This window comes from Protopterus annectens, chromosome 16.part0, assembly GCF_019279795.1.
Source record: "Protopterus annectens isolate FY-2018-M chromosome 16.part0, PAN1.0, whole genome shotgun sequence".
Lineage (NCBI taxonomy): Eukaryota > Metazoa > Chordata > Ceratodontiformes > Protopteridae > Protopterus > Protopterus annectens.
In genome coordinates this window covers 742313023-742336714 of record NC_056750.1, presented here as the reverse complement: position 1 = coordinate 742336714, position 23692 = coordinate 742313023, and the positions used below count along the sequence as shown (strand labels likewise).

At 37.8% G+C, this 23692-nt stretch overlaps 1 protein-coding gene across 4 annotated transcripts in view; it reads right to left on the bottom strand.

Annotated features, from left to right (window-relative positions):
* The window catches only part of ASTN2 (astrotactin 2), a 7150955-nt gene that overhangs the window by 5321908 nt on the left and 1805355 nt on the right, over window positions 1-23692 (bottom strand). For 3 of the 4 annotated variants that reach the window (XM_044057934.1, XM_044057931.1, XM_044057933.1), the window contains one exon: window positions 5840-5989. The exons of the other annotated variant lie outside the window; for it this stretch is intronic. In XM_044057934.1, coding sequence (XP_043913869.1) covers window positions 5840-5989 — 150 coding nt within the window. The remainder of the gene's footprint in view (window positions 1-5839; window positions 5990-23692) is intronic. 4 annotated transcript variants of the gene reach the window in all.

Sequence of the window (23692 nt, the reverse complement as noted above, 5' to 3'; positions counted from 1 at the left end):
AAAAGAAACGAGCAGTGGATACAAATATAGCTCCAATCATACAGAGAGGATACTAAAGAAATGAAAATGCAAACTGCTTTGCTTAAGTCAGCAAAATTAGCACTGGACATTACATGACAAGTTCAAAATGTGAATGTTATCTTTTGGCATATGCACATTGTGGAGAATGATTAAGCCATTTTATTCAAGTCTATAATTTGTTGAAAGTTTTGATCCAACACTTTGCAAGCAGGAGTCTGAAAGAGACAAAGCATAAATGAAAAAAAAAAAAAAAATATATATATATATATATATGTATATGTATATGTATATATATATATATATATATATATATATATATATATATATATATATATATATATATATATATATATATACGTATACATATACATATACATACACGCAAGTTCATTTGAGAAAGCATTGCTGTTGTCCCACACCAACTACCACCCACCTAACAGAAATGTAAGCAAAGACTATACAAATATTTCTGGTTTCCACAATAAGCAACTATAAGATATACTTTAACAGTGTGAACACTTCCTACTTCCAGGTGTGGCTTACATACTTTTATTTGCTTTACTGCCTTACACATCTCCTTTTCTGTCCACAGTACTGCTACATACCACCTTCATACAAATGGTGAGCTGGTCAAGTCCTACTACATCTTTTCAACCTCTTATTTATTATCACTGTACTCCAAGGGCTAAGAGGATGCTTTTCTTTGTTAAATACTTCCTTGTCCTGCCTGCATCTATCTCCCTATTCTGCATACATGCTAAATATGTGGCCAGAAATCCTCTTTGAACTGCTAATCCTTGCTACAGTTAACATTTATTTGAAGGCTACTCTGCTGATTGCCTCAATATATCTCATTCCCACTTATCTATGCTGCTTCTTCAATCATCACTTCCAGTACATCATTTGTACCAACTGCCTAGCAGGTGTTGTATCATCATTTATCTTGTGGGAACCTCTCATTACTGGGCTAATCCTTATTAGCATCTAGCCAAAAGGCCATCTCCATGTTAACCACGCCTTTCTCTTCCCTACTACCGCCCAACCATACCAAAGTGCAAGTATTCGCAAATACCAGCAAGTCTTCAACCATTTCATTACCTAGCTATCCAATAGGCCTTGCCTAGCTTGGCTTATTTTCACCATACAAAAGCTCCTTTCATTATGATCCCAGTGTTCCAGTTCCAAACCCCCTTCTGTTTTCTCGTATTGTGTTGATATGGTTTCCGGTTGCCTTTTTCCTTAGTTACCTCCTCATCTTTATGCTTTTCCTCTGCCACTCTTTGTTCCCATTCTCCTACCATTTTGCCAAACGCTATTCTCCAATACAAGTCATCCAACTCATTGCCTTTTTGTTGACTTTGCTATCTTACCAGCATCATTTTCTATGCCATAACTTCTACCCTCCATCTTTCATTACTACATCATACAAGCAAACCCCCTTCTCAAGTCAGTCTTCCATTTTCTGCTGTCCTTCTCCCCCATTCACCTTTTATCACAGGACAGTAAGTACTATATATCAAGAGGGGAAATGAGGGAAATCACATTTTCCGTGTTCTTGTTTATCCAGTACATGTTCAAGTGCAGACCAAGCAACACTTCAACAAGTGTAACTTTGTTAACATAACTGTCATATATGCTACTGCATAGTGTATTTATAACAATAATTGTCTACCGCTCCTCAATTTGTTCCACATATGAAGGCATTCCCATGCTAGATGTGAACCCTACTGCCCATTCAGTCTATCAATAATTTCAATTGGAGCACAGTTCCTTTGGTGGTAGTCAGGTGGCCGGCAGCAGGCCATCTTGCTGTAACTACAGGGCTGCCTACCCAGCATCTCCTTCTTTTGGATGTTCTGAGCTGTGTTATTGTGTTCCATCTAAGGACAATCATGCCTCCACATGCTGACCCCCCCCCCCTCACTGTACCAGTAGAAATGCAGTCCTCAGTACTGCATTGTCTGTAGGACCGAACTTCACAAGATGTATCTAGTGGTCCTACTAGGTGCCACTCCTGCTGAGCCCGAGACGCTTCCCTCATCGAGCAATAACTACTCTCTGTCATCCTCCTCTGCTAGATCATACAGGTGCTTTAGCCACTGTTTGAACTGTCATTACCTGCACTGCAGTCCGTGTTTTATCCCTTTATGCAACAACGACAGAGTCCTAATCCTGTCGACTGATGTCTTCCTTTTTCCTGAGCTGGCCTTCCCATTAGTTTTGCCAATATGCAACAGGTGTTAGGAGGCACTGTTTGTTTACTCTTGCCACAGAAAGACTGGAGAGAGAGATAATGACAAGACAGAGACAGCTCAACCGTGTTTTAGGTATTAGGCACATACTACTTATTAAAATGGCACTCTTTGCAAAGCCAAGCCAGTTATGGTCAAAGGGAATATTTTGGTTCATTATACGACTGTGAGCAGTTCCAGAATTATATGACTGCTTTAAAATTGAATTGCATTCAATTACTTACATTTGGCTTTTGCCCTGAACCTTAAATTCAATACATGCTTAAGGCACAGGTATGACTTGCTCAAAAGTAAATGTATTTTCTATTTATATATACATACTTGTGAAATACATAAATATGTGTAGGTACAGAACAGCTCTAAAGTGTCATCTCCCACACCCTCATATTATGTATATGGTGTTTTATCACTATAAAGCACGACATGTGGTTTGTCTCAGAAGACATGCATATAGTGACTAAAATTAGAAGACACTAGGACACGTTGGGTGTACTGTAGAAATGAACATGGGTTTTATGAACAAAGAATAGGCACTACTCAGAGCTGATACAGCAATTTAAATATGCTATGCATTATTAGATGTGCATTATTATTAAATGAATCATTTTATAGCACACGTTTAAAAATTCACACTAAACTAAATGACATTTAATATTTTTAGAAAATTTTCATTTAAACTTTTGTTCACAAACACAACAAAAGAATTGTTACTGGACTAATGTGAGTGGGATCTACATAGACCATCTAGTACATAACTCAAAGTTTCATATTCTAGATTTTTTTCCCCCTCAGTCACACCAGACTGATTGGATACTTAAGTCTTATCTTATACTATGGATCACTCAGAAACCATCAACGTGTTTCTATGGAGAAATAAAGATTGCGTCCACTTAACCATTGTATTTTCCAGAATCAGTAGCAACAAATAGGTGCTTGAGTAACAGATCACATGTGAGCAAACACCTTTCCAAGATTTAATGTTTCTAATGGACTCTCTAAACTACTTTTTTTTTTTTTTAATTTTAAAACAGGTATGGCATTAGACATTTGGGGAAAGTGATAGCCTGGTAAAAAAGCACATGCGGTATTAGTTTCTTAATTACATCTTCCATTAGGAAGAGAGGATTGAGCTACCAGCCACTTCATTCTAGTGTTCCTTGTTAGACCTCTGGAAATCAAGCCTACTAGGCAAACTCTGGCCTTCACTGCTAATACTGGTGAACAAGTCGCCCATGTTAGTAAAATAAAAGTTGCAAGAGTTCCCCTGTCACATTCATACCATAAAAGAAAAATCCTAGACATTTATAACTGGAAAAAAAATCACCGTTGTACATTAAGTAGTCCTGGCCTCCATATGATGTTTTTCTTCAGTGAAGAGAACATTTTCAGATAGTTTCTGAAAACAGGTTTCCATTCTGGAGCATTTCTCCCCGGGCCTCCGCTGAAAACAGGATCTGTGGAACCTAGTCGGACTTTCCCGGTCAACAAATGTTAAATAAATAAATAAATAATTAAAAAAAATTAATTATTCAGTGACTTGCATTCTTGTGCAGTGAGTTATGACTCCCAGTTTTCAGAAACAGTTGCATTAATGTAAACAAGAGGCATCTTTCTTAAATATATTAATTATTGAACAGACAGTTTTGGTGGTGCTGCGGTAGCATTGTTTTCTCACAGTAAGACGCTGTCCGGTTCGATTCTCAGCTAGAGCGGTTTCTGCGTGGAGACATGCGTGAATGGGCGTACCTTCGTTGAAGGTTGTGCATCAGGCCTGGCAAGCCGGTACGTAAAAATCAACTGCCAATCATTAGCGGACCGGAGTTCCGCTGTGGTGACCCCTAACAGCGAAAAGCCGAAAGACACAAACAAACATTGAACAGACAGTTTTGTGAAGGTATCCCAAGAAGATTGAGCTTGTTAAAATATGCATAAACTACAAGACCATGAGAGTAGACAATATACACAAACAACTACTAAAAAGCTATGTACAGACTCAAAAAAATAAGTACTTCATCACATACAAATCCTCTGGCATTTCTAATGGTAGGAAATAATACAACTGCTAAAAAATATGTTCTCCACAGCCAGATAAAATATTTATTATGCCTTAGTGTTACAAGTAATGCTTATATTCTTTCTAGAATGCTCTCATATCCCACGACTGCACTATTTACTACTGAACATACAGGGCCAGATTCCAAAATAGTTGCTCTGCCTGATTCTGAAAGACCTGCTCTCAGTGCAAGTGATTTACTTTGATGTACATCTTTCAACTTGTCCCTGATTTTCAGGGATGTCCCTCACTTTGACTCAAATTTTAGCACTGTCCAAATTAAAACTGGTGACACTTGGAAAAAATGTGGTGGATTACACTTGATAAACAATGAAAATAATTAGGTTTACAGACTTTCTTTACTTCAGAAAATGCACCTTACTTCACATTCTCTTATCCGGTCAGCACCTCAGTTTAAAGTATTAATATTTTAATAGTTTCTTAGATTGTCCCCGATTCTGTTGAGAGCTATGCTTCGCTGTAAGGCCTATCCATAAACAGGTTTACAATGGGGACTAGTTTCCAAAACACCTGTTCTTAAGCGGTCATTTACACTGAGAGTAAGCCTTTTGGAATCTGGGCCACAGAATAGTGAAAAATTCTTGTTTATTACCATATTCACAGAAACATTATGTAGATGCACATAATGACATGCTTGCCTAAATCTGACACGTTTAATGATACAATATGAATATACTGAAATCTTATACACAGAGAAATTGTAAAAACAAAATAGAAGTTCATTCACTTTAAAAACTGACTTTTTTAAAATAAACTAGCCACAAACATGAACAATAAGCAAACGGATCAAAATAAAAATGTATGATAATGAATACAGGAGCACCAAAATCATAATCAAAAATGTTCCTCTTATGATGTATGTGCAGTTGAAAACATAAATCAGATGCAAAAGGAGCTCCCCACCAAAAAAAATAAAAAATAATTAGGGGAGTGAAATAGCGGTATTTAAGCTTAATATATATAATTTACAAATATTCATTTTAAAGAAATGCATAATCTCTCACTGGGTTTGTCTTTCTATTCTGAGCAGTCCCTGTTCCTTAGTAATGCTATGTCATAACCGTTTTAAAAATAATTTATATACTTTGTTATAGAGGTACAAGAAATAATATACTGCAGAATTAATCATCATATGAATACATTTCTTTGCTCATTTTAAAAAAAAAATTATCCATGAAGAAAAAATATCAGTGTTTTTAGCAACTTTCATATTGTGGAGTTGTTTGCAAGAGAAAACAATGGCAATGGATGGTAACATTTAAGCCACAAATAAAGTGAATGCTCCACTGAATGCAAAACTTAAATTCTTGAATTGCAAATCCAGACTTAAAATGTACCAGGTTTGCACTACCACTTACATTAGTTCTTAGTTTCAAATGAACAAGCCGAGCAGTTTCTCTCTAAGAAACATCTTAAAAGTATTTGTTTCCTAATAAAAGATTTATAACTTTGTCGAAAGCAATTATAATATAGGCACTTGTGAGTTTCCTACCTCTGGACTTGCTTCTCCTTTTCCGTCTTCCCATTGTCGCACTGCGGGGAACATGTTGAAGCTGTGAAATCTCTATTGGCGTGTTTGTTCGAAAACTTTCTTTGAACTTCTGCATCAGTGACTCCACCGTCTCTTGTGTCGTGTCAGTGGCTACAATGTGTCAATTTTATTTTCATTAAGACATGTTGATTGTTCAGCTTTCTAACAATACCGACTACTAAAGCATGCACTTTGCATCCATATTCCTTCTAATAGCAGTTATATTAACTTAGGGAAAAGAAAATGATGTTGCCTATTGGACCTGCCAGAGGTATATATTATGACATATATGTGCAGATATTTATGTATACCCAAGAATTATGATGGTCATTTTTCTGTTCGTTGATTAAACCTCTCCTTTCTGCTGTCTTTAAAAGACTTACTTTATCGTAATATGAAATAAAGGAAATATTTTCTCTTTGGTAATGAAGTCTGACTTCAATTTTGTTTGCATTCTTGTTAAAACTTATGCAACCACATAAACACGTATATAATATGTTTGTGTACCTCAAATAAACAAAACAGTCATATGTTGATGAGTACAACAGGATACAAATATAGCACACATGAATATACACAAGGATGTTCATGTTTTTATAGTAAAATGTCTCTTTCTTGCACTGTAAAAAGGAACTGCACTTGTCATGTATTACCATATCAAGTCAACACATTAGATGGTGTGTGTGTGTGTGTGTGTGTGTGTGTGTGTGTGCAGTGTTTCTGCGTTTTGGAAACTTTTATGTAATTATTTACATAATTTCAAATGGAAACCTAGAGCTAACTTAGCAATTTAAGATAAATGATAATGTATGGGATGTCCAGTCTCTTATTACATCATTAGAAGTGTATAAAGTAGTCAATGGTCTCTAGCAGGTGTTAGCACTACCTGATAAAATATAAATGAATGCAACCATGCAACTGCTATAAAATGCATTTACTTCATATGAGATACCACATTATGAATATAAATGTATTACCACTGCTCTGTTTTCTATCATTTTTGTGTTGTAGACCTAATGTACCTGTCCATTTTCTGATACTAGCTTTATTTTTTTCATAGCCATGGGACAGTTGCAGCATCTCCCAGCAGGCAGCAATCTTAAGACATGTAGTTAATCCTGGCAAGAATGCCAGTCCATCTCAACACACACATACACAAATACATATTACCACTTTGGATAGTTCATACAACATGGTGCAAGACAAATGTAACAAACAGATACAGTAATACATTTTTCCGCACAAGACATGGAGAACGCTTTTATATTTATCCAACCTACCAGAAACAGCTTTAGTAACTAAGGGTACAGTGGATATTTAGAAAATTTATTTTTCCATGCATTTTCTGATGGCCCATTTAATCCAATGTAGGGGCAAGGATTAGAGACTACCCCAGTAATCTTGGACTGCAGTACAGAGAAACTAATTCTAAATGAGAAAACAGATAAGACAACTTGCAAAGTATATAGCGTAATTTATGAAATGCCAATGGTTATTTTGTAAGGTGAGGTCAATGTCTAACACAGAAAGCATGACCATTAGTGTTGTACTAACAATGTACAGCATCCATCAGTATAGACAAGTCAATGGATGAGTGAATGAAATGGATGTGGCATACACATTCCTAATCTCTTTTAAGTTCCGTTAACCTCACTAAAAATAGTGATGCCAAGTAAACTTCCCATCCTTACTAAATTTTCAGTTGTTTTATAGTAATAGTAGCATGCAGTGCCAAAAGACTTCTGAGCCTATCTCAAACATTTAAATTATCTCATAGTAAATAGCTGTGATTTTTTTAAACATGTTGCATTCAGCTAGGAATACCTCTTCCTTTGTGTGTCTCTATCTGCCTTTTTTGAACAATGCTGTGTATATGTATGTAAATATAGATCTTTCTGTGTAAAGATATATATATATATATATATACACACACACATACATACACACACACACACACACAAAAAAGGTTAAAAGATTCAGTAGTCTACAATCAGGTTACTGGCTGTACATGCCGAGCCCATAAACTATTAATTAAAATGCTAAGCTACAGTAACTCATTACTACATCCTGTACAGCTGAATGACTCATATAGTTTCAAGCAATGGCATCTGTATCGGGCAGTTCTAGCAGTATTACTTTAGACATGCTCAATGGTGAGCATCCTACAGTAACATCTCAAAAGATGAGCAATCTGTCAAATACTGAGATATACACCTTTACTACTAACGATGACATGGGAGTAGAACAGATACTTGATTTGCCATAAAAGCTGCATGGCAAATGCAAAAGGAGTGGTAACGCAATCACTGGGAATTGTGAGAAACTTCTGTGATCCAACACAAGTATGTGTATGTAAAGGCAGACATTTAGCTTTACAAAGAAACATCATCTGACCTCCCTATAGTGGTTGTAGCGTGTGCAGTAACAAATTTTTCAGTACTGACTGACAACTATCTCATGACATGATGCATTATCAATTGTACACAATCCATGCGTTTATCTGGATTCTGCATGGTGAAGTAAATCACTCCATTTGTTACGTGTTTAAGACTATAAAATCTTACAGGACATACAATCTGACGTGGTTACTGTTTTTGAGGTATGTTGCTTTGTAGGATATTTACTTAGGTTTCAGTTTATTGTAAGGAATTTTGATCCCACTGCTTTGTATATTGTGCACAGAAATCTACCTCAGGCTGTGGGATACCGACTTTCATTTTGCACAACAGATTTGGAGAAAGGTTAAAAAAAATGGCTTTGTTGCACTTTATGGCTAATCTGGATATTTTCAATATTTGGTTAGGCATTTTGTCACTTTATGTTTCTTCAAAGTGCTTATGAGCGGTTTGCACTAATGCAACACATTGACTTATGTATATGGTAAGTGCCATAAAATGTCTAATTTCTATTCTATACATTTATGTTTTTTCTATTGCTCTAACCCATATTTTATTTGAATGTGTACACTCTATGACAGACAAAGCATATTGGATTGTGAACGTAACACTATTTTAGAAGTTTGCTATGTCACATACTAGTCAATGTACTGCCTTGTTTGCAAAGGTGCAAGAATAGAACAGCTAATTGAGCTTTGTATACCTCTTCAGATGGGTGTGCCAAAGACCCCCTTAAGATAGATTGCCAGCAAACCCGTTTTTCATGACAGAGTCTGGGAGAGGTTAAGGGGGCAGTGCCAGAAGGGTTAAATAACCCCTACTCAAGCAATAAATCATTTTGGTGGCTGGCTCACCAGAGGACATATCCAGTTATGGTATTCTTTACTCAGGAAGCACTGGATCTTTATGGAGCCATCCACCAGTGATCGGTCTACTAAGCAAGTTATTAAAAAAAAAAAAAAAAAAAAACCTTAAGTGACTTATAGAATAGAGTTCTTTCCTCTGTCTGGTCAAGGTTGTGGTTCTGCTTAGTGGTCAAGGCATCAGACTCGCATGGAAAAGGTTCAAATTTGTGGGTTTTAATAGAGGTTAGTTTTAGTTTTATCATCTCATGCTTGGCTTGTGAACCAAGAAATTACTTACCAGGATTTAGGCCAATTGTTTTGCACAATTGTAATGGCAACAGGGTAGGAAACTTTTTTCAAAAATGCAAGTTTAGTTATTGCATACCCTTATGAGATGAATGGTTTTCATTGGGGTAATGCTAGGCTGACAATAGTGACTTCTAAGTGGTTGAATTATATATCTTATTGCTGAACTACACCTGTGAGACTGTTTATACACAGCATTTTTGCTGTTTTATGTGCTCCTAGTGGAGACCTTCCTATTTGTGAATTTTCAAAAAGGGGGATAATAAAGCCATTGAGATTCATAGCCCCTATATAAATGGTCATGAGTTACACTTGTTTTGGTGAGGTACAGGTGGGGATTCTGTCTTGGAGTTGGGGTGTTTTAGGGAGATTGTCATTCCATTAAAAGCAGTGGCTGGTTGATGGATGAGTTGTTTGAGACTGCAGGTTATGAAGAAAGCAGGCACTAAGGTCAGGTCTGATGGTTATGGTATAACTGCTTGGTTTCAAAGGTGACATTTTATAGTGGAGTACGGTATTTTAAGTGACAACAGTGAGGCTGAAGTAAGGAAGCATTACTGAGGGCTCCATTTTAATTGGAAAACATAAGGCTTATGCTCATACCTCTCAACCTGGAATCATCAAAAATCTGGACAATGGCCCACGAAACATAGGTACAACAGGCCTAAAATCAGGGCACTGATTAACATAAAATGTGCATATATAATTATGTAACCACACCCACTGCAATGGAATTGTGGTCAACAGGAAGACTGAAGTCACTAAATAATAAATACTTGCAGGCATTTTAATTTCAGACTTCATATCCCTCAGAAAATTCATAATGCAAAACCTGTTCTAGGAAATATCAGAGTTTATAGCAGCAATTTTTAAAATCTGTCCCTAGTTGTGGCCCTTTGTCCAGATTTCTTTCTCTGAGTGATGCATTGTACACACAGGCATTTTAAACAGCATTCATGTTCCTGTGTCTTTAAGTTGTTTGAATAGATACAAGTAATAAAAAACGACTTGCTTTAGAAACATTGGAAACCAATGTAATCTTTACATAGTAGGCCCACTGACCCATTCTGGTCCTTATGTTTTCCATACCAACTCTGCTCCACATTCACAGGGTCTACAGTTTGTTTAGTTTGCCTGAACAGACGGCTGCAACTGTATAACTAGCAAGAATAATGCCAGTCCCAACAAGATGCTGCAAAACATCAGTAATTACTTCCTTTATCACATGTGCAAGTTCCCCTATACAATCTAAAATAAACGAGTACAACAAATACAGCAAACTGCACAGCAGTAGAAAATAGTACACGTGAGAGTAATCCTAAAGTGTACAGCAATTCAAAGAGCACTACTTAAGGACTTTAACTACTATCTGACACAGCTTCTCAAAGCTTCGTTAGCCTGCTCACCATGGTACCTAAGCAGGAGGGATACTCTTGTCAGCCCACCCATCATCATACTTTACATCTCCAAACCATAAAACCCAGAGGGAAGTACATTAAAGAAACTAGGACCCCCAAGAAAGACTCAAAAGCCCACAGTACCAGTCCCACACTGTGGCAGTCGCTCCAGACTACTACCATTTAAAGTTATAGTCCACAAAGAGATGCAGCAAGCAGTGCATGTAATCCACATTAAAACAATCACCTTAAAAGACCTAGCACTACCTAGAACACTACAATTTCCTCAACCATGCAGAAATTTCCCTGTTTACAAAAAATAACTAAATGAAGAAAAAGCCTCCAGGTACACATTACAAGTGCTGTTACCTTATATCCTCCCACACCAAGCACAGTATACCCCACTCTCACCTGTTCCACGGAATAAGTTACCTCATGCCCCATTGAATAGTCCACCTGCTGAACATGGTGCCACTTTTTCTGCTGCCTGAGGAAGAGGAGGCCACTCCCACTATCAAACTGTGCTGAATTCACTTTTTCCTGCACTCCACTACTAATTTCAACAGCACCGTGCTTGACCCAGAAGGAAGAGAACGTTGTTGCTACAGGTATGAAAGATAAATACAAATGTTGCCTCACAACAGAAATATCCCGACTCCCTCAGTGATTTTCCTCTGTGAGGAATAAAACAGCGAGAATGTACTGCAGGCTGTAGTTAATCCGGACCAGTGTAACTTGTACCTGCTAAAAGTAGTAGTGTTTAATGCAAACCCGCAGAGCCATGAAATGATTACAGTGGGGAGGAGCAGTTTGCTGCATTTTCATTGCAGCACTGCCTGAGAAACCCTGGAGAGGCATTAGCTGCATTACCTACTAACTCAGGTCACAGCTGCCGACAACACTCGCTCCCTCCTGTTTGGTAATTCAGCTACGAGTCAAGATGAAGACAGACACCAAAGCTAACTGCACAGAACATAGCACTGCCTTGCAAAGACCACACATTTCTTAAAAAAATGCAGATCCCCCGGGAATGAGCAGTCAATGGCATTAATACCAGCAGAAAAGTTGTGTTAGCCATACTGCCAGATCCATCACTAAAAAGGAAAAGCAAAGCATCTAAACCAAAGACAAACTAGCATCAGAGATTACCAATTTCCTAGAGTCTCCATGCGCATTAACTGCACTCAATCAGCTTTAATTTATCATTTAAGTAAACTAGTAAAGGCCGAAATTCATTTGGAATCCAATATACAAGTACTAGCATCATCTAGCAACCACCCAGGGTTTGAAACTCCTGCACCCGCCCAGTCTCAGAGATGTCCTAGTCCGACAGGCAGTCGGACACTGATGTCATCATGGGATACCCTGGCAATACGTGATGATGTCAGCCAAAACTTAGTTAAAATTTTAAATAAAAAGAAAAAAGTCTGGAATCGATCTGGCCACTAGAAAATTTGTGGCACCCCATTATTTTGACCTCAAAACTGGTAAACACCGAGGAATTCAGTATGGTTGATAGGTATGCTTATGCTGTCTGCCTTGGTTATATTGTAACGTAAATATTGTTGCTGATGGCAGTTAATTGCTCAGAGTAGAGGAATGCAACTGTGGTGAGTAAACAAGGGGGAATTTACCCCACCGCAGAATCGCTGCATCGTCTGTGCATCTGGCAGATTGAAAATGTTTTGAATCTTCCTTCGGTCTCATGAATGGCACTTAACCTTATATATATTTTTTTAATATAAATAATAACTATAAATACACAGAGATAGCATGGAAGGTTTGATTAAACATTAGATTACAGCAAACATCAATAAACAAAGACGGGCCAAAAATTTAAACAGCGTTATTAGATCATTCTGGAATTGTTTCTCCTGCAAATGGTTATGATTTAATAACATGCTAATATTCTAACAGTTGGTAGAGAGGGTTAAAGGCAGCGTGGTGTAGCTTGCAGCAAATATTCGATTTTGCCAGTATGCTTGTTTTATTACACAATCTTTTTAAGAAACACAGTTAGACTATGGGTAACCATAAAAAAAGGGTGGGGGGGTGCAGTAACGTTATGGCAATCACTTGCTTAATGGACAGTATTGAATGACTGTGATTCAGAATAAGTCAATTAAAGAAAGGAAATTATATACATTCTTGGCAGCAAGAAGATTCTAACTCTGTTCCTATTATTTCACTTGAATAATTGACATATTCCAGAAGCAGGATAAAAGGTGTAATCATGGACATCTACAAAGAATCAAATGAAAGGAATTGAAGTATTAGGCAGCAGGAGAAGGTTTTGCTTGATTCTAGTACTCTTTTGTAAAAATCATCGGCACAGGAGATGGCTATATGCAGTACTAGGGATTATTTGGCATGTTAATTAACCATGGGTTCATAGGTTGGTACTAGGCTATCGACCATGGGGCCTATACAAGCCTAGCCATAACAATTCCCTGGCTATTTCTTCCCACAATATTTACTTCCCTGGACCTCTGTCTAGCAGGGTGACTGACATGATCCCTGGGGTGAATTTCCTATCTCCAGTTTTATAATTCCAGGATCTGCATTTCTACAGGCACTGTGGGACAGATGGAAGCACTTTTTTATTTATTTTTATTCTGTTCCTTGTTGACAGAGTTAGTCTCTTACTAGGCTAGTAGCCTTTTTTCAGTGGAGAACTGAGGTAGTATTTATGCTATTTAACCTACTATGCTCGGGATATTTTTTCTTAACTAGAAGCCACACATGTCCAAGACATAAATTCTCATGACAGAATGAGACATCATTTAGCCATGGAAGCTAACCAACCAATTACAGAGACGGCCCAAAAGCCATGCTCAAGAAATCAGAAAGATGCCCCCAGTTCCAGTGGGCACTTGACAGACTTCATCTTGGATTATTGAGCTGAATCAAAAATGTTACGGTAATGATGGAAATAGTATCACAGGGGGTCCTTTGCCAGAAGAGCGTGGGGGGGGGGGGCTGTCACGGTAGAGGAGTATTTGGAGGTAATATCAAAAAGATTTGCAATGGTTTTAGATAACAAATTGGGGTCTAAGTGTTCCATAGGGAACATTACTCATTTCAGGTCCCAACAATCCAACCAGGATATTCTTTAACTGTGCAAAGACCCCCCCCCCCCCCCCCACACACACACACACTTCTTCAACTTTTGGAAAAGTGTTTCCAGATAATCCAGTCATTAATTGGGCTCCCATCTCAGTAGGTAATTGTAAGAGGACTTTTTTTTCTGGTCCTCACATTGTGGCACACATTTCCATAAGTATTAAAAAGAAACCTCTTTGGACAGCCTTCAGACGCATGCTTTGACTTAATTGATATGAAAGACATTCAGAGAATTCTTGATTCAAAAAACACAGAACCAAAAGACCTTGGTGCAGCTTTTGCCACCTTAAGTAAAAAAGCTTCCTCTAAAACAACTGTTACAGAAGTTGCTTCAGTGGGATCAAGGACACCTTGAGATCTGGCTCAGTGTAATGCTGGATAAGACTAACCCCTTGGGTAATGGTACTGGCAACCAGTAAAACCTTAGATACTGCTGTGCTTTTAATAAAGGGAAACGTTCCAGGCTTTCTTGTAGGTTTGCACATATTTGTTCCCACTGTGGGAAGAATAATCCTGAGACCAGATGTTGGTCCTTGATTAGACAGGTAACTTCAAGGTCTAATATGAGTTCAGTTGATAAAACCACCTGTTCAAGGCAGGAGACTTCTCAGAGGTCTTAAGTCAGGTTTTCATAAAACGTTCTCTGTTGTTGAAAACTCAAAAACTTATCCTCTGTTAAAGCCAAGGAGGCAGTAATTCTCAAGATGCTCAGAAGAGAAATGTAGGCAGGGAAGATCACCATCCCATTTATGCAACCTCATTGAAACCACCTTCAAAATTTCCCTCATTGGACTGGTCCTTAAGAACAAAGGAGAAATCCACTTAATCAATCTTCTCTCACCCAAATGAGATTAATGTTAACAGTTTTAGGACTATGAAGCTAAGCAAGGTTTGTTATGCATGCTCAAATCAAGCTGTAGAAGTCAAATGTTTTGATGACTCCTGGCTTTGTAACATAGATGTGCAGTCCTCTTTTTATCTTCTTCACATCAGAGGGGAAAACTAGCCCCTGTTAGAATTCTTCTCCTTTGACAGAAATGTTTTCTCCAACACAGTCTCAGCCTTCAAAGCATTCAGTTCTGTTTTTCCTTGGTGTTTTCAGTTGTGCACCACTGTGCAAGTTGCCAGCCACTACTTGGAGGATTACTTGATAACAGGTGATGGGAGGGATGGTGCAAATGAAGGCATGCAAATCTTCATGGACTTATGCAGTCAGCTGGAAGTGCTGCTTCCTCCTGACAAAATAGAGGGCCCCAGCCAAACCACTGGCTTTCTGTGTTTAGTGAGCAAGGTCTTAACTGCCTCCTTTAAGCTTCCTATTGACAAACTAGTGTCTAAGTGTTACCATTGATACATTTTTCAGTGACCAAAGTTATGGTCAGTGAAATTATGCAGCTACATGGACTCCTTAACTGTGTGTGCAGGGCAATTTCCATGGGCAGTACCTTTCTCAGATATCTATCTAATTTGATACAAGGTGGCAAAAGTACATACCATGGAGGTGTGCATTACTGGTGAGCTCAGAGAATATCTTTGATTATGGACGATCTTTCTGAATTGTAATAATGGAGTCACACTGACAGAGCCCCTGGATTTCCTCATGTGAGATGCTGTTTTTTTATCAATTAAGAGATGCAGAGCTTGGGACTAGTGGCTACTTCCAAGGCAAATAGGTTTTGGTAAAATGGTCCACATCTTGGTCTGAAGAAAGGAAGGAAGAGGGCCATCATATTTTCAGAAATCCTGCCTACTTGTGAAGCCATGTTTATGTGGAAGAAGCATATTTGTAACAAGAGAGATAGTTGTGCAGGCTCTTAATAAAAGATCTTCAATGTGCAGGTAGATTTACTCACTTATAAGACTTCTTGTACTGCTAAGCTTACAGTTCAGTTTGAGCTTTTCAAGTCCACACATACTTGAACAGGTAGAATGGCACTGTTGACAGTTTATCCCAGTTCTGATTTGCCAGGTTTCTTCAACTGTCTCCAGACACACATTTTTTAAAAGCTAATCCTGATGAAATTTGGATGACTGACAAAGACAAGTTAGTACACTTCTATTCAAGTATTGGTCCTTTAGCAACAAACGTGTACTTATTACAATTATTTTAAAACTTTTATGAGTCTACACCATCACTTCAGACATTGGACAGTTCCAGTTTTGACCCACTTTTTAATTCAGGAATTTTTACTGAAGCAAGCAACTGATACATTGCTCATACACCTAGCAGCCTTGACAGAGTTAACCCATTCTTTGGGGCTCCCTGATAATTTGGGATCGTGTCTGGTTACTAGATTAGTGACAGGGTGGGAAAACACCAGGGGTGCATCACAGGATCTCAGGAAACATATAGGTTACCATTTCTTTGACAAAATTATTTTAGGAAGCTATAAGACACTGGATGACTTCCATCCCTTTAGTTTGTAGGCCAACTTCTTTACTAGTCTGTACGCTGGGTTTTTTTACTGGAATGGGGTGTTTCAGGTCTTGAATTGGGCGGGTGTTTTTAACCAAAGATTACACATTGACCTGGTTAAGGAAGTCTAAGAGTAATCATCCTGGTCAGGAGCATCAAATTCACTTAGAAAGGGGTAAACATTATTTCACTTATTCATGTCACTGGGGGCCACCGCGTTGCTCAGGCTAACACATAGGGCTTCACTGTCTGGTCCTATGTTCTGTTTAAGGACAGACCGCTTGATAAATTACTATGGAACAGTTAATTTAGCTCTACATAAGGCTGTGTCACAGAAAGGCATTCCCACTCAAGATTATTCCTAACAGTCTTTCTGTATGGGTAGGTCTTCCAACTCGAGGGCCAATTAACTAAAGTCCTAAGAGGACTGGGAGATGGAGGTCTGAAGCATTCTTTTCTTGCATTCGAAATGAACATTGGTATTTTAATTTTCAGGAAAGAAGGTTTTGTGGATCTTGACACCCGCTTTTGTCCAGAACACAGTTTTGAGGTCAACAGTATGACCCAGTAGCTTGATAGTTTACAGGATCTTGAGGCTTGAATAACTCACTGAGCTTGTTCTTCAGGTATATCTTGATAAAAGCATCGAGACTTTTGGCATTGATTACTTACCAGCTAGCCTATGCCCACAATCATGGTCATTCATCTAGGATGCAGCGATTTAACCCTGGTTCTGAAGAAAGTGCTATTAGCTAGAATCTTATCCAGTCTTCACATGCTAGTTTTCCCACAACCAAATTTGACAGTCTTCTGGTCAACCATTGATTCCAGACTTTATTGGAGAGGTATAGCGATGAGCTCAGCCATTGAATTAACCAGATACTTTTTCAGTCATTAGTCAGTTCAGTAAGAGAGATTAATTAGCATCCAGATTATTGAACACAAGGATATATCAAGGTTAGACAAGGACTCTCATTTTTCATGATGGAATTTACTTAAATGATCTGAGGTTTGACCATCTTACATGAAATATTCCTGATTACATGGTTGTTCACTCAATACTACAGTTCTTTTATACAATGGGTTTATGATCACAGTAGAAGAAAAGGCTTTCAGACATGAGGGACAGCATGCATGGATATGCTGCTAGTTAGTCACCTCTCAGCCTCAACCAAACTTTGTACCCCCCCCCCGGCTAGTTCTGCGGCTTTGTTGGTTATTAACAGGTCAGGAAGACTTAAGAATCATGATTTCAAGTAAAACCATTAAGGACAAAAAGAGGTAAGCCCCAACTTTGGGGGTAGTGAGGTCTGTCCTATGGATTTGGTATATTCAACTGGACCATATTTTACAGGGCTGGAATGGGCTTAGGAATGCCAACAGACTGCCTTAGTTGCTTCAAGGCTATGGGTTCTGGTGTTAATGTCTTACGTTTAATTACTATTATTATTCAATAATGGCATCATTTTATTTTACATTTGTTGACCGGGCTAGTATAACTGGATATATGGCCATTTTCAGTAGAGGCTCGGGGAGATAAGCTCCAAGACATGGCCCAATACAAGTACAAACAAATAAAAAATAAAGAAATAAAATCTAATATTCTAGTAAAAAATAGCAATTTTCCTGGTATGGAAAAAAAATACATCAACAATGGTAATGTGTATTTCAGTATAGAGGTTGTAACAGGATGTAACACTGAGGTAAAAAGTCACAAACAGTGCAAATTGAAAGAACTTGGATAACAATGCAGGTTAAGTCAGAGGTAGATAAAAGGAAATAATCATAGTAAAAGAGAAAAAAAGAAAATCATCAGTAATTGCAACGTGAATTACAGCAGAAGGGTTAAGCAGGATCTAACACTGAGGACCTGCAGTATAATATAGTGCTATTTTTAAGTATGGTGACATAGTATAGGTTAAGTCAGAAGTGAAAAAAGGGAGTTTGATGTGTAGCATTGTAGCAAAGGATTTGCTTGAGAAAAGATATATAAAGAGGCATAGACATAGTGAAAAAAGGTAGATCAGGAAAATGTAGTAGAGGATAGTAAGCAGTGGATAGGTACGTCAAGTTATGTTTATCTCTATAATACAAAGGTGCAAAGGCAATTCTTGGTGTGGTTTACGACTCATCCTAAATTAACAAGATAAGGTCATCACTGAAGCAGGAACACAGTTCATGTTCTGGTTTGGAGCACAGGCAGCAGTACCTTACAATGGATTTTGCAAACAGCATTGCTGTGAACATCAACATGTGCTGCACTCTGAAATGTGTACACACTTGGTGAGTATTACAAGTTAGTTTTCATTTGATTAACTATTGGAAATATTCATTACCTGGACGTCTTCTGTCAAAGTTATAAGGTGACGCCATATTATTTGTCTTTGTTATGGATCTGGATATGTCAGTGTTACACTTGTGTTCTTTAAGGATGTTTTGCAGTTTTCTGGGAGCATTAGTATTACTGCATACTGTGTGGGGTGCTAACTGGTTTTCATTAGTTTCACTGCTATGTGATGGAAATACATCACTCATTTGTTTGTGTTTACCACACTTGTATGCAATATCCTCTCTTGTGATCATCAGTGCTTCATTCGAAGTGATTTTCCAAAATCACTTTAAATTAACCCTTTAAAGTTTATCCAATAATTATCTCATCCTTCTTGTACTTAATGATATGTGCGTGTTTATCTATATCTATATATATATGTTTATGTATGAATAAAAACAAAACACTTACTAGTTCATTTCAAGCCATTGCTGTTCCCCTCAAGTCTGAGTTGAAGAGCCAAAAAAAAGTGTCTGTTCCCAAATCTAACTACAGCTTTTTATGTAAAAATTGAGTGCAGTAGCATTCTGTATGGGGGATAAACTACAGAATCTGCTTGTTGTATCAAGCAGTTTTCCACAGTTTAAAATTGTTTTTGTTTTTTTACAAAAATGAGAAGTAAGTAGGGCAGGTGCAGGTTACAGAAATGGGACGTGATTGGCTGAGGCAGGAAGAAGGGAGGGTATATGTGTGGTGTCAGCAGTCATTTTATAATCTTAAAAACACGCCCGTGCTCTAGGGTGGCCTAATGGTTAAGGTGTTTGCCTTGCAAGCACAAGGTGCAGGGTTCGAGTCTCACAAGGGATAATTGGCTAGGCTTAAAATGGCTCACAAGGGCAGTTAGCTTAGTACTAATCTATGAACCTATGAACACTCCTCATTCTTGGAAAAAAACACAGGCTTTCAAAATGCAATTAGGCCTATAAATGAGCAATTGTGCCTAAAAACACCTGGGCAATCTTGTATTCTCTAGTATTCTGTACCCTGGAGGGTATTATTAATCAGTTAACACTCAAATGCATCTTTGGAAGTGCGCTAAATATATTTATATTTGGCGTTTTCCTTTTTATGTAGGTCAGTTCAGGAAAAACATAAGCCAACTTTACTCGTTTCTATGAAATTTCTACACCACTTTATTCTTTTACAGAAGCTGTGTCCATTACCCATTATGTATGTTTATACCCAAATTACAGAAAAAAATTAAAACAACGTTCTGTGCTTATAGATTTAATTTGCTCATGTAGGCCTACATTAATGTTATAACTGTCAAGCTTTATCTGCCCAGCATCCTGACTACAGTGTCCTGCTGATGCATTTGACTGCCACAAAAACAGACAACTGCACAATTTTACAAGAGTTTCTGTACCCTTTTATATGGGGACTCTTGTCTCCACAACTGATCTCAAATTGCAATACCTCAAGGTCATCAGTCATGGGAGATACTGGGGCAAACCAGTTCATTTACAGAGTAAAAGTAAGGGTTCACGTTTTCATAACTCCCTAACCTATTTCACTGTTGTCCTCATGTTATCCCCCCTCATATAACAACCCTCTGGCAATAAAAAAAAAAAAAAAAATCTATTGCATTATAGGAGGTGTGACAGTAGTTTGAGAAAAACAGGAAATGGTCAAGAGTGTCACAACAAATAGCCTAAGCATATGTGGCTTTGCATTCTTGAATCATTTTAATTTTTAGTGTGCAGTCATTTCTGGCCACATCCTTTTAAAGAGCGCTGTGTTTCTTTCATAGTAGTTTTGTCACATTTTACCTGTACAGTTATGTTGCCATTTACTTTACATCTTAATTAAAATTGTTGCTTTGGATGTCATCAAGCCTGCTGCTAATTTACTTTTTGAACTCTAAATATTCCCAGTACATGCAGACAGAAGGTATAATCAGTGCCTGTCAAATGAGATGTGCGTGAGTAAATATCACAAGCTTTAATTAATCTAAACAGATTAAGATGATCTCTATCATCAAGGCTGCATTATACCTTCATACTGCATTATTCCGTTAAGTGTTATCTAATGAAGACAGTATCACTAAAATGATTATTAAAGCCTTCAAAGATATGAAGCTCGTAAACATATAGCATATGTAATAAATACTAAGTGTACAAAAGTTCTAAAAAATCATTTGCAGCATCAGTTCCGATATCAGTAACTTAAGGTTACACATTACATGGCAAAGTTGTTATGTCTTACGTTGCAGAATATTGTGAGAAAATTCTGATAAAGTTTAAGGGCAAGTATTACTTATGCAGTATGAAAAAAAATGAGCTTACGCCAGCAGTAATACTTAATACTTGCAGAAGAGTAAAGACTGAACAATATAATACTGATCAAAATTTGATTTCTCTGTTTTGTTTCTCTTCTTTCTAGTTATATATTCAGATACAGGTAGAAAAATAAAGAATTCAGCTCAGTATTTGTGTTCTTAAGGTAATAAAAACATGTGATGTACTTCATGAAAGTGCTATCAAGACTAAGAATCTAAGTCCTGCACATTTCATTAAATTAGGTGCACTCTTATGAAACTCGTAGCAAACATATGACACTGGAAAGAACATTCAAGATAGTGGTCAGGTTGCCAGTCTCCAAAGCTGCAAGCCGCACTATAATCACTTGGAAATATAGGAGTTCAGTAGCAAACTTGAAACTACTCGGTCTCAGTTCCATTAGTTTATGGTGACATTCATTGCAGTGTATTGACTGGTTCTTTTTGCAGGTGCAAAATTTGACAGGTGTATTGCAGTAATTAGATTTAGACTGTCAGCTGAAAGACATCCACAAAGCTAAGAAGACTGGAGTTCATTATTTCTTTGGTGAATGTTAACTAAATGCTGACTGGCCAAAAATTAAAAACTGCTCAGGGATCCATTACCAGTAACATGGATGATATGACATCATCCCTAAGAATGGTTTCTTTCATTCCATAGTACCTAAAGCAAACACGTCAACAATAGAGTTCCCATCTAAATATTACTATGGGAAATTATTCCCTCTGGAATATTAATGGAAAAACATGAAGAAATGATAATGTTTTCTTTTGAGAAAACTAGGATAGTTATTCTTCAAATGAATTAATCACAGATGGACGTACTCACACACAAATAAATTCCACACAGGTATCCATTTGAAATGTTGGGATCCAGTACAGCGAGTTACAAAACGCGGAGACTGAATGGCCAGATCATCAGAGTTACATATACCAAGACCATTTCTCCAAATATTCCATTTTCTCTGAGGTATGGCAATGTTGGAGTTGGTATATACAAGATGCCCCCCACCCCTTGCAAAAAAGTTTTAAGGATGAGTGATTTTCAAGATTCATTATTCTCTGTTTTCAGTCTTTTTTTTCACCTCTCTGCATTTTGAATGCCAACATTTCAGTAGAGAGCTTTTGGTGGATTATCTTGGAGAGTGTCTACTATTATGTCTTCCCATTGTTCAGGTAAATTCTGCTTTTTCAGAATTTGTTCACATTTTGTGAGGTAAATATAATTTCCATTTAACACAAAACATTTTAGTAACTGCTTCTTGATGCATCATAGCACACTTATCAGATCACAGATAAGAGTACAACTGTAAATGCATGCATTTCAGTAGCATTCAGATGACTGATGCAATACACACATATATAATCAATAGAGGTTACATTAGAAAAGGTGGCACAATATCCGGTAAAATTGTTGCTGACTTCTCAATCCCACATGAGAAGTACCTTTTAATAGGGACAGCAGTTTTCTTTCCGCTGGGTTAACAACATCACAACTTGGTGATATCATCCATTATAAACTGTATTATAACCTATGTCAACCTGCTGAGGCAGATTCATGAAAGCCCTCTTAGACCACACAGGGCTTTGGGCACCATTTCCTATTCAGAAACCCATTCATTCCAAGTTGAAAGGCAATACAAGAACCCATTCTTTCTCTTACTCAGAGTATAAACAAGTTACACCACCTTAAGCTAAAAAGCTCACTCCCTTGATTATCCTCAATTCATGAATACGACACCAGTGCAGCCCCCCCACCCCCAATTAGCAAAATAACCAATAAAATAAACAATGGTGGACATCCCAATTTTTATGTGCTGAAAATCAAAGTGATCCTCCTTTCTTTTTTTTTGTTTGCTCAGCTAACAGTTCTGACACACAAATGTCAGGAAAAAATGTTTATTGCCAGAAAGAAAATGTATTACTGTCAGAGTACCTTCCATTACAGGCTATTCTGTTCTATCCACACAATTTTACTCTGCTGAAAATCTACCAATGGGATCCCTCCGAGCACACTGGGATTCAGGCATTCATAAGAGTAGAATGCTGTGTTACTAAATAAGACAGCTAGCTAGTGCACACCTTGGCCTGACAAGCAGTTGCTATAGCTACATGGTAAGCCATGCTTGTGCATTACCATCTGCCTTTGTCAGTAGCACTGTGTCTTACTGCACGCTGCTGTAACTACATGGTAAGTCATGCTTGTGCATTACCATCTGCCTTAGTCAGTAGTACTGTGTCTTACTGCACGCTGCTGTAACTACATGGTAAGTCATGCTTGTGCATTACCATTTGCCTTAGTCAGTAGCACTGTGTCTTACTGCACGCTGCTGTAACTACAAGGTAAGTCATGCTTGTGCATTACCATCTGCCTTAGTCAGTAGCACTGTGTCTTACTGCACGCTGCTGTAACTACATGGTAAGTCATGCTTGTGCATTACCATCTGCCTTAGTCAGTAGCACTGTGTCTTACTGCACGCTGCTGTAACTACATGGTAAGTCATGCTTGTGCATTACCATCTGCCTTAGTCAGTAGCACTGTGTCTTACTGCACGCTGCTGTAACTACATGGTAAGTCATGCTTGTGCATTACCATCTGCCTTAGTCAGTAGCACTGTGTCTTACTGCACGCTGCTGTAACTACATGGTAAGTCATGCTTGTGCATTACCATCTGCATTAGTCAGTAGCACTGTGTCTTACTGCACGCTGCTGTAGCTACATGG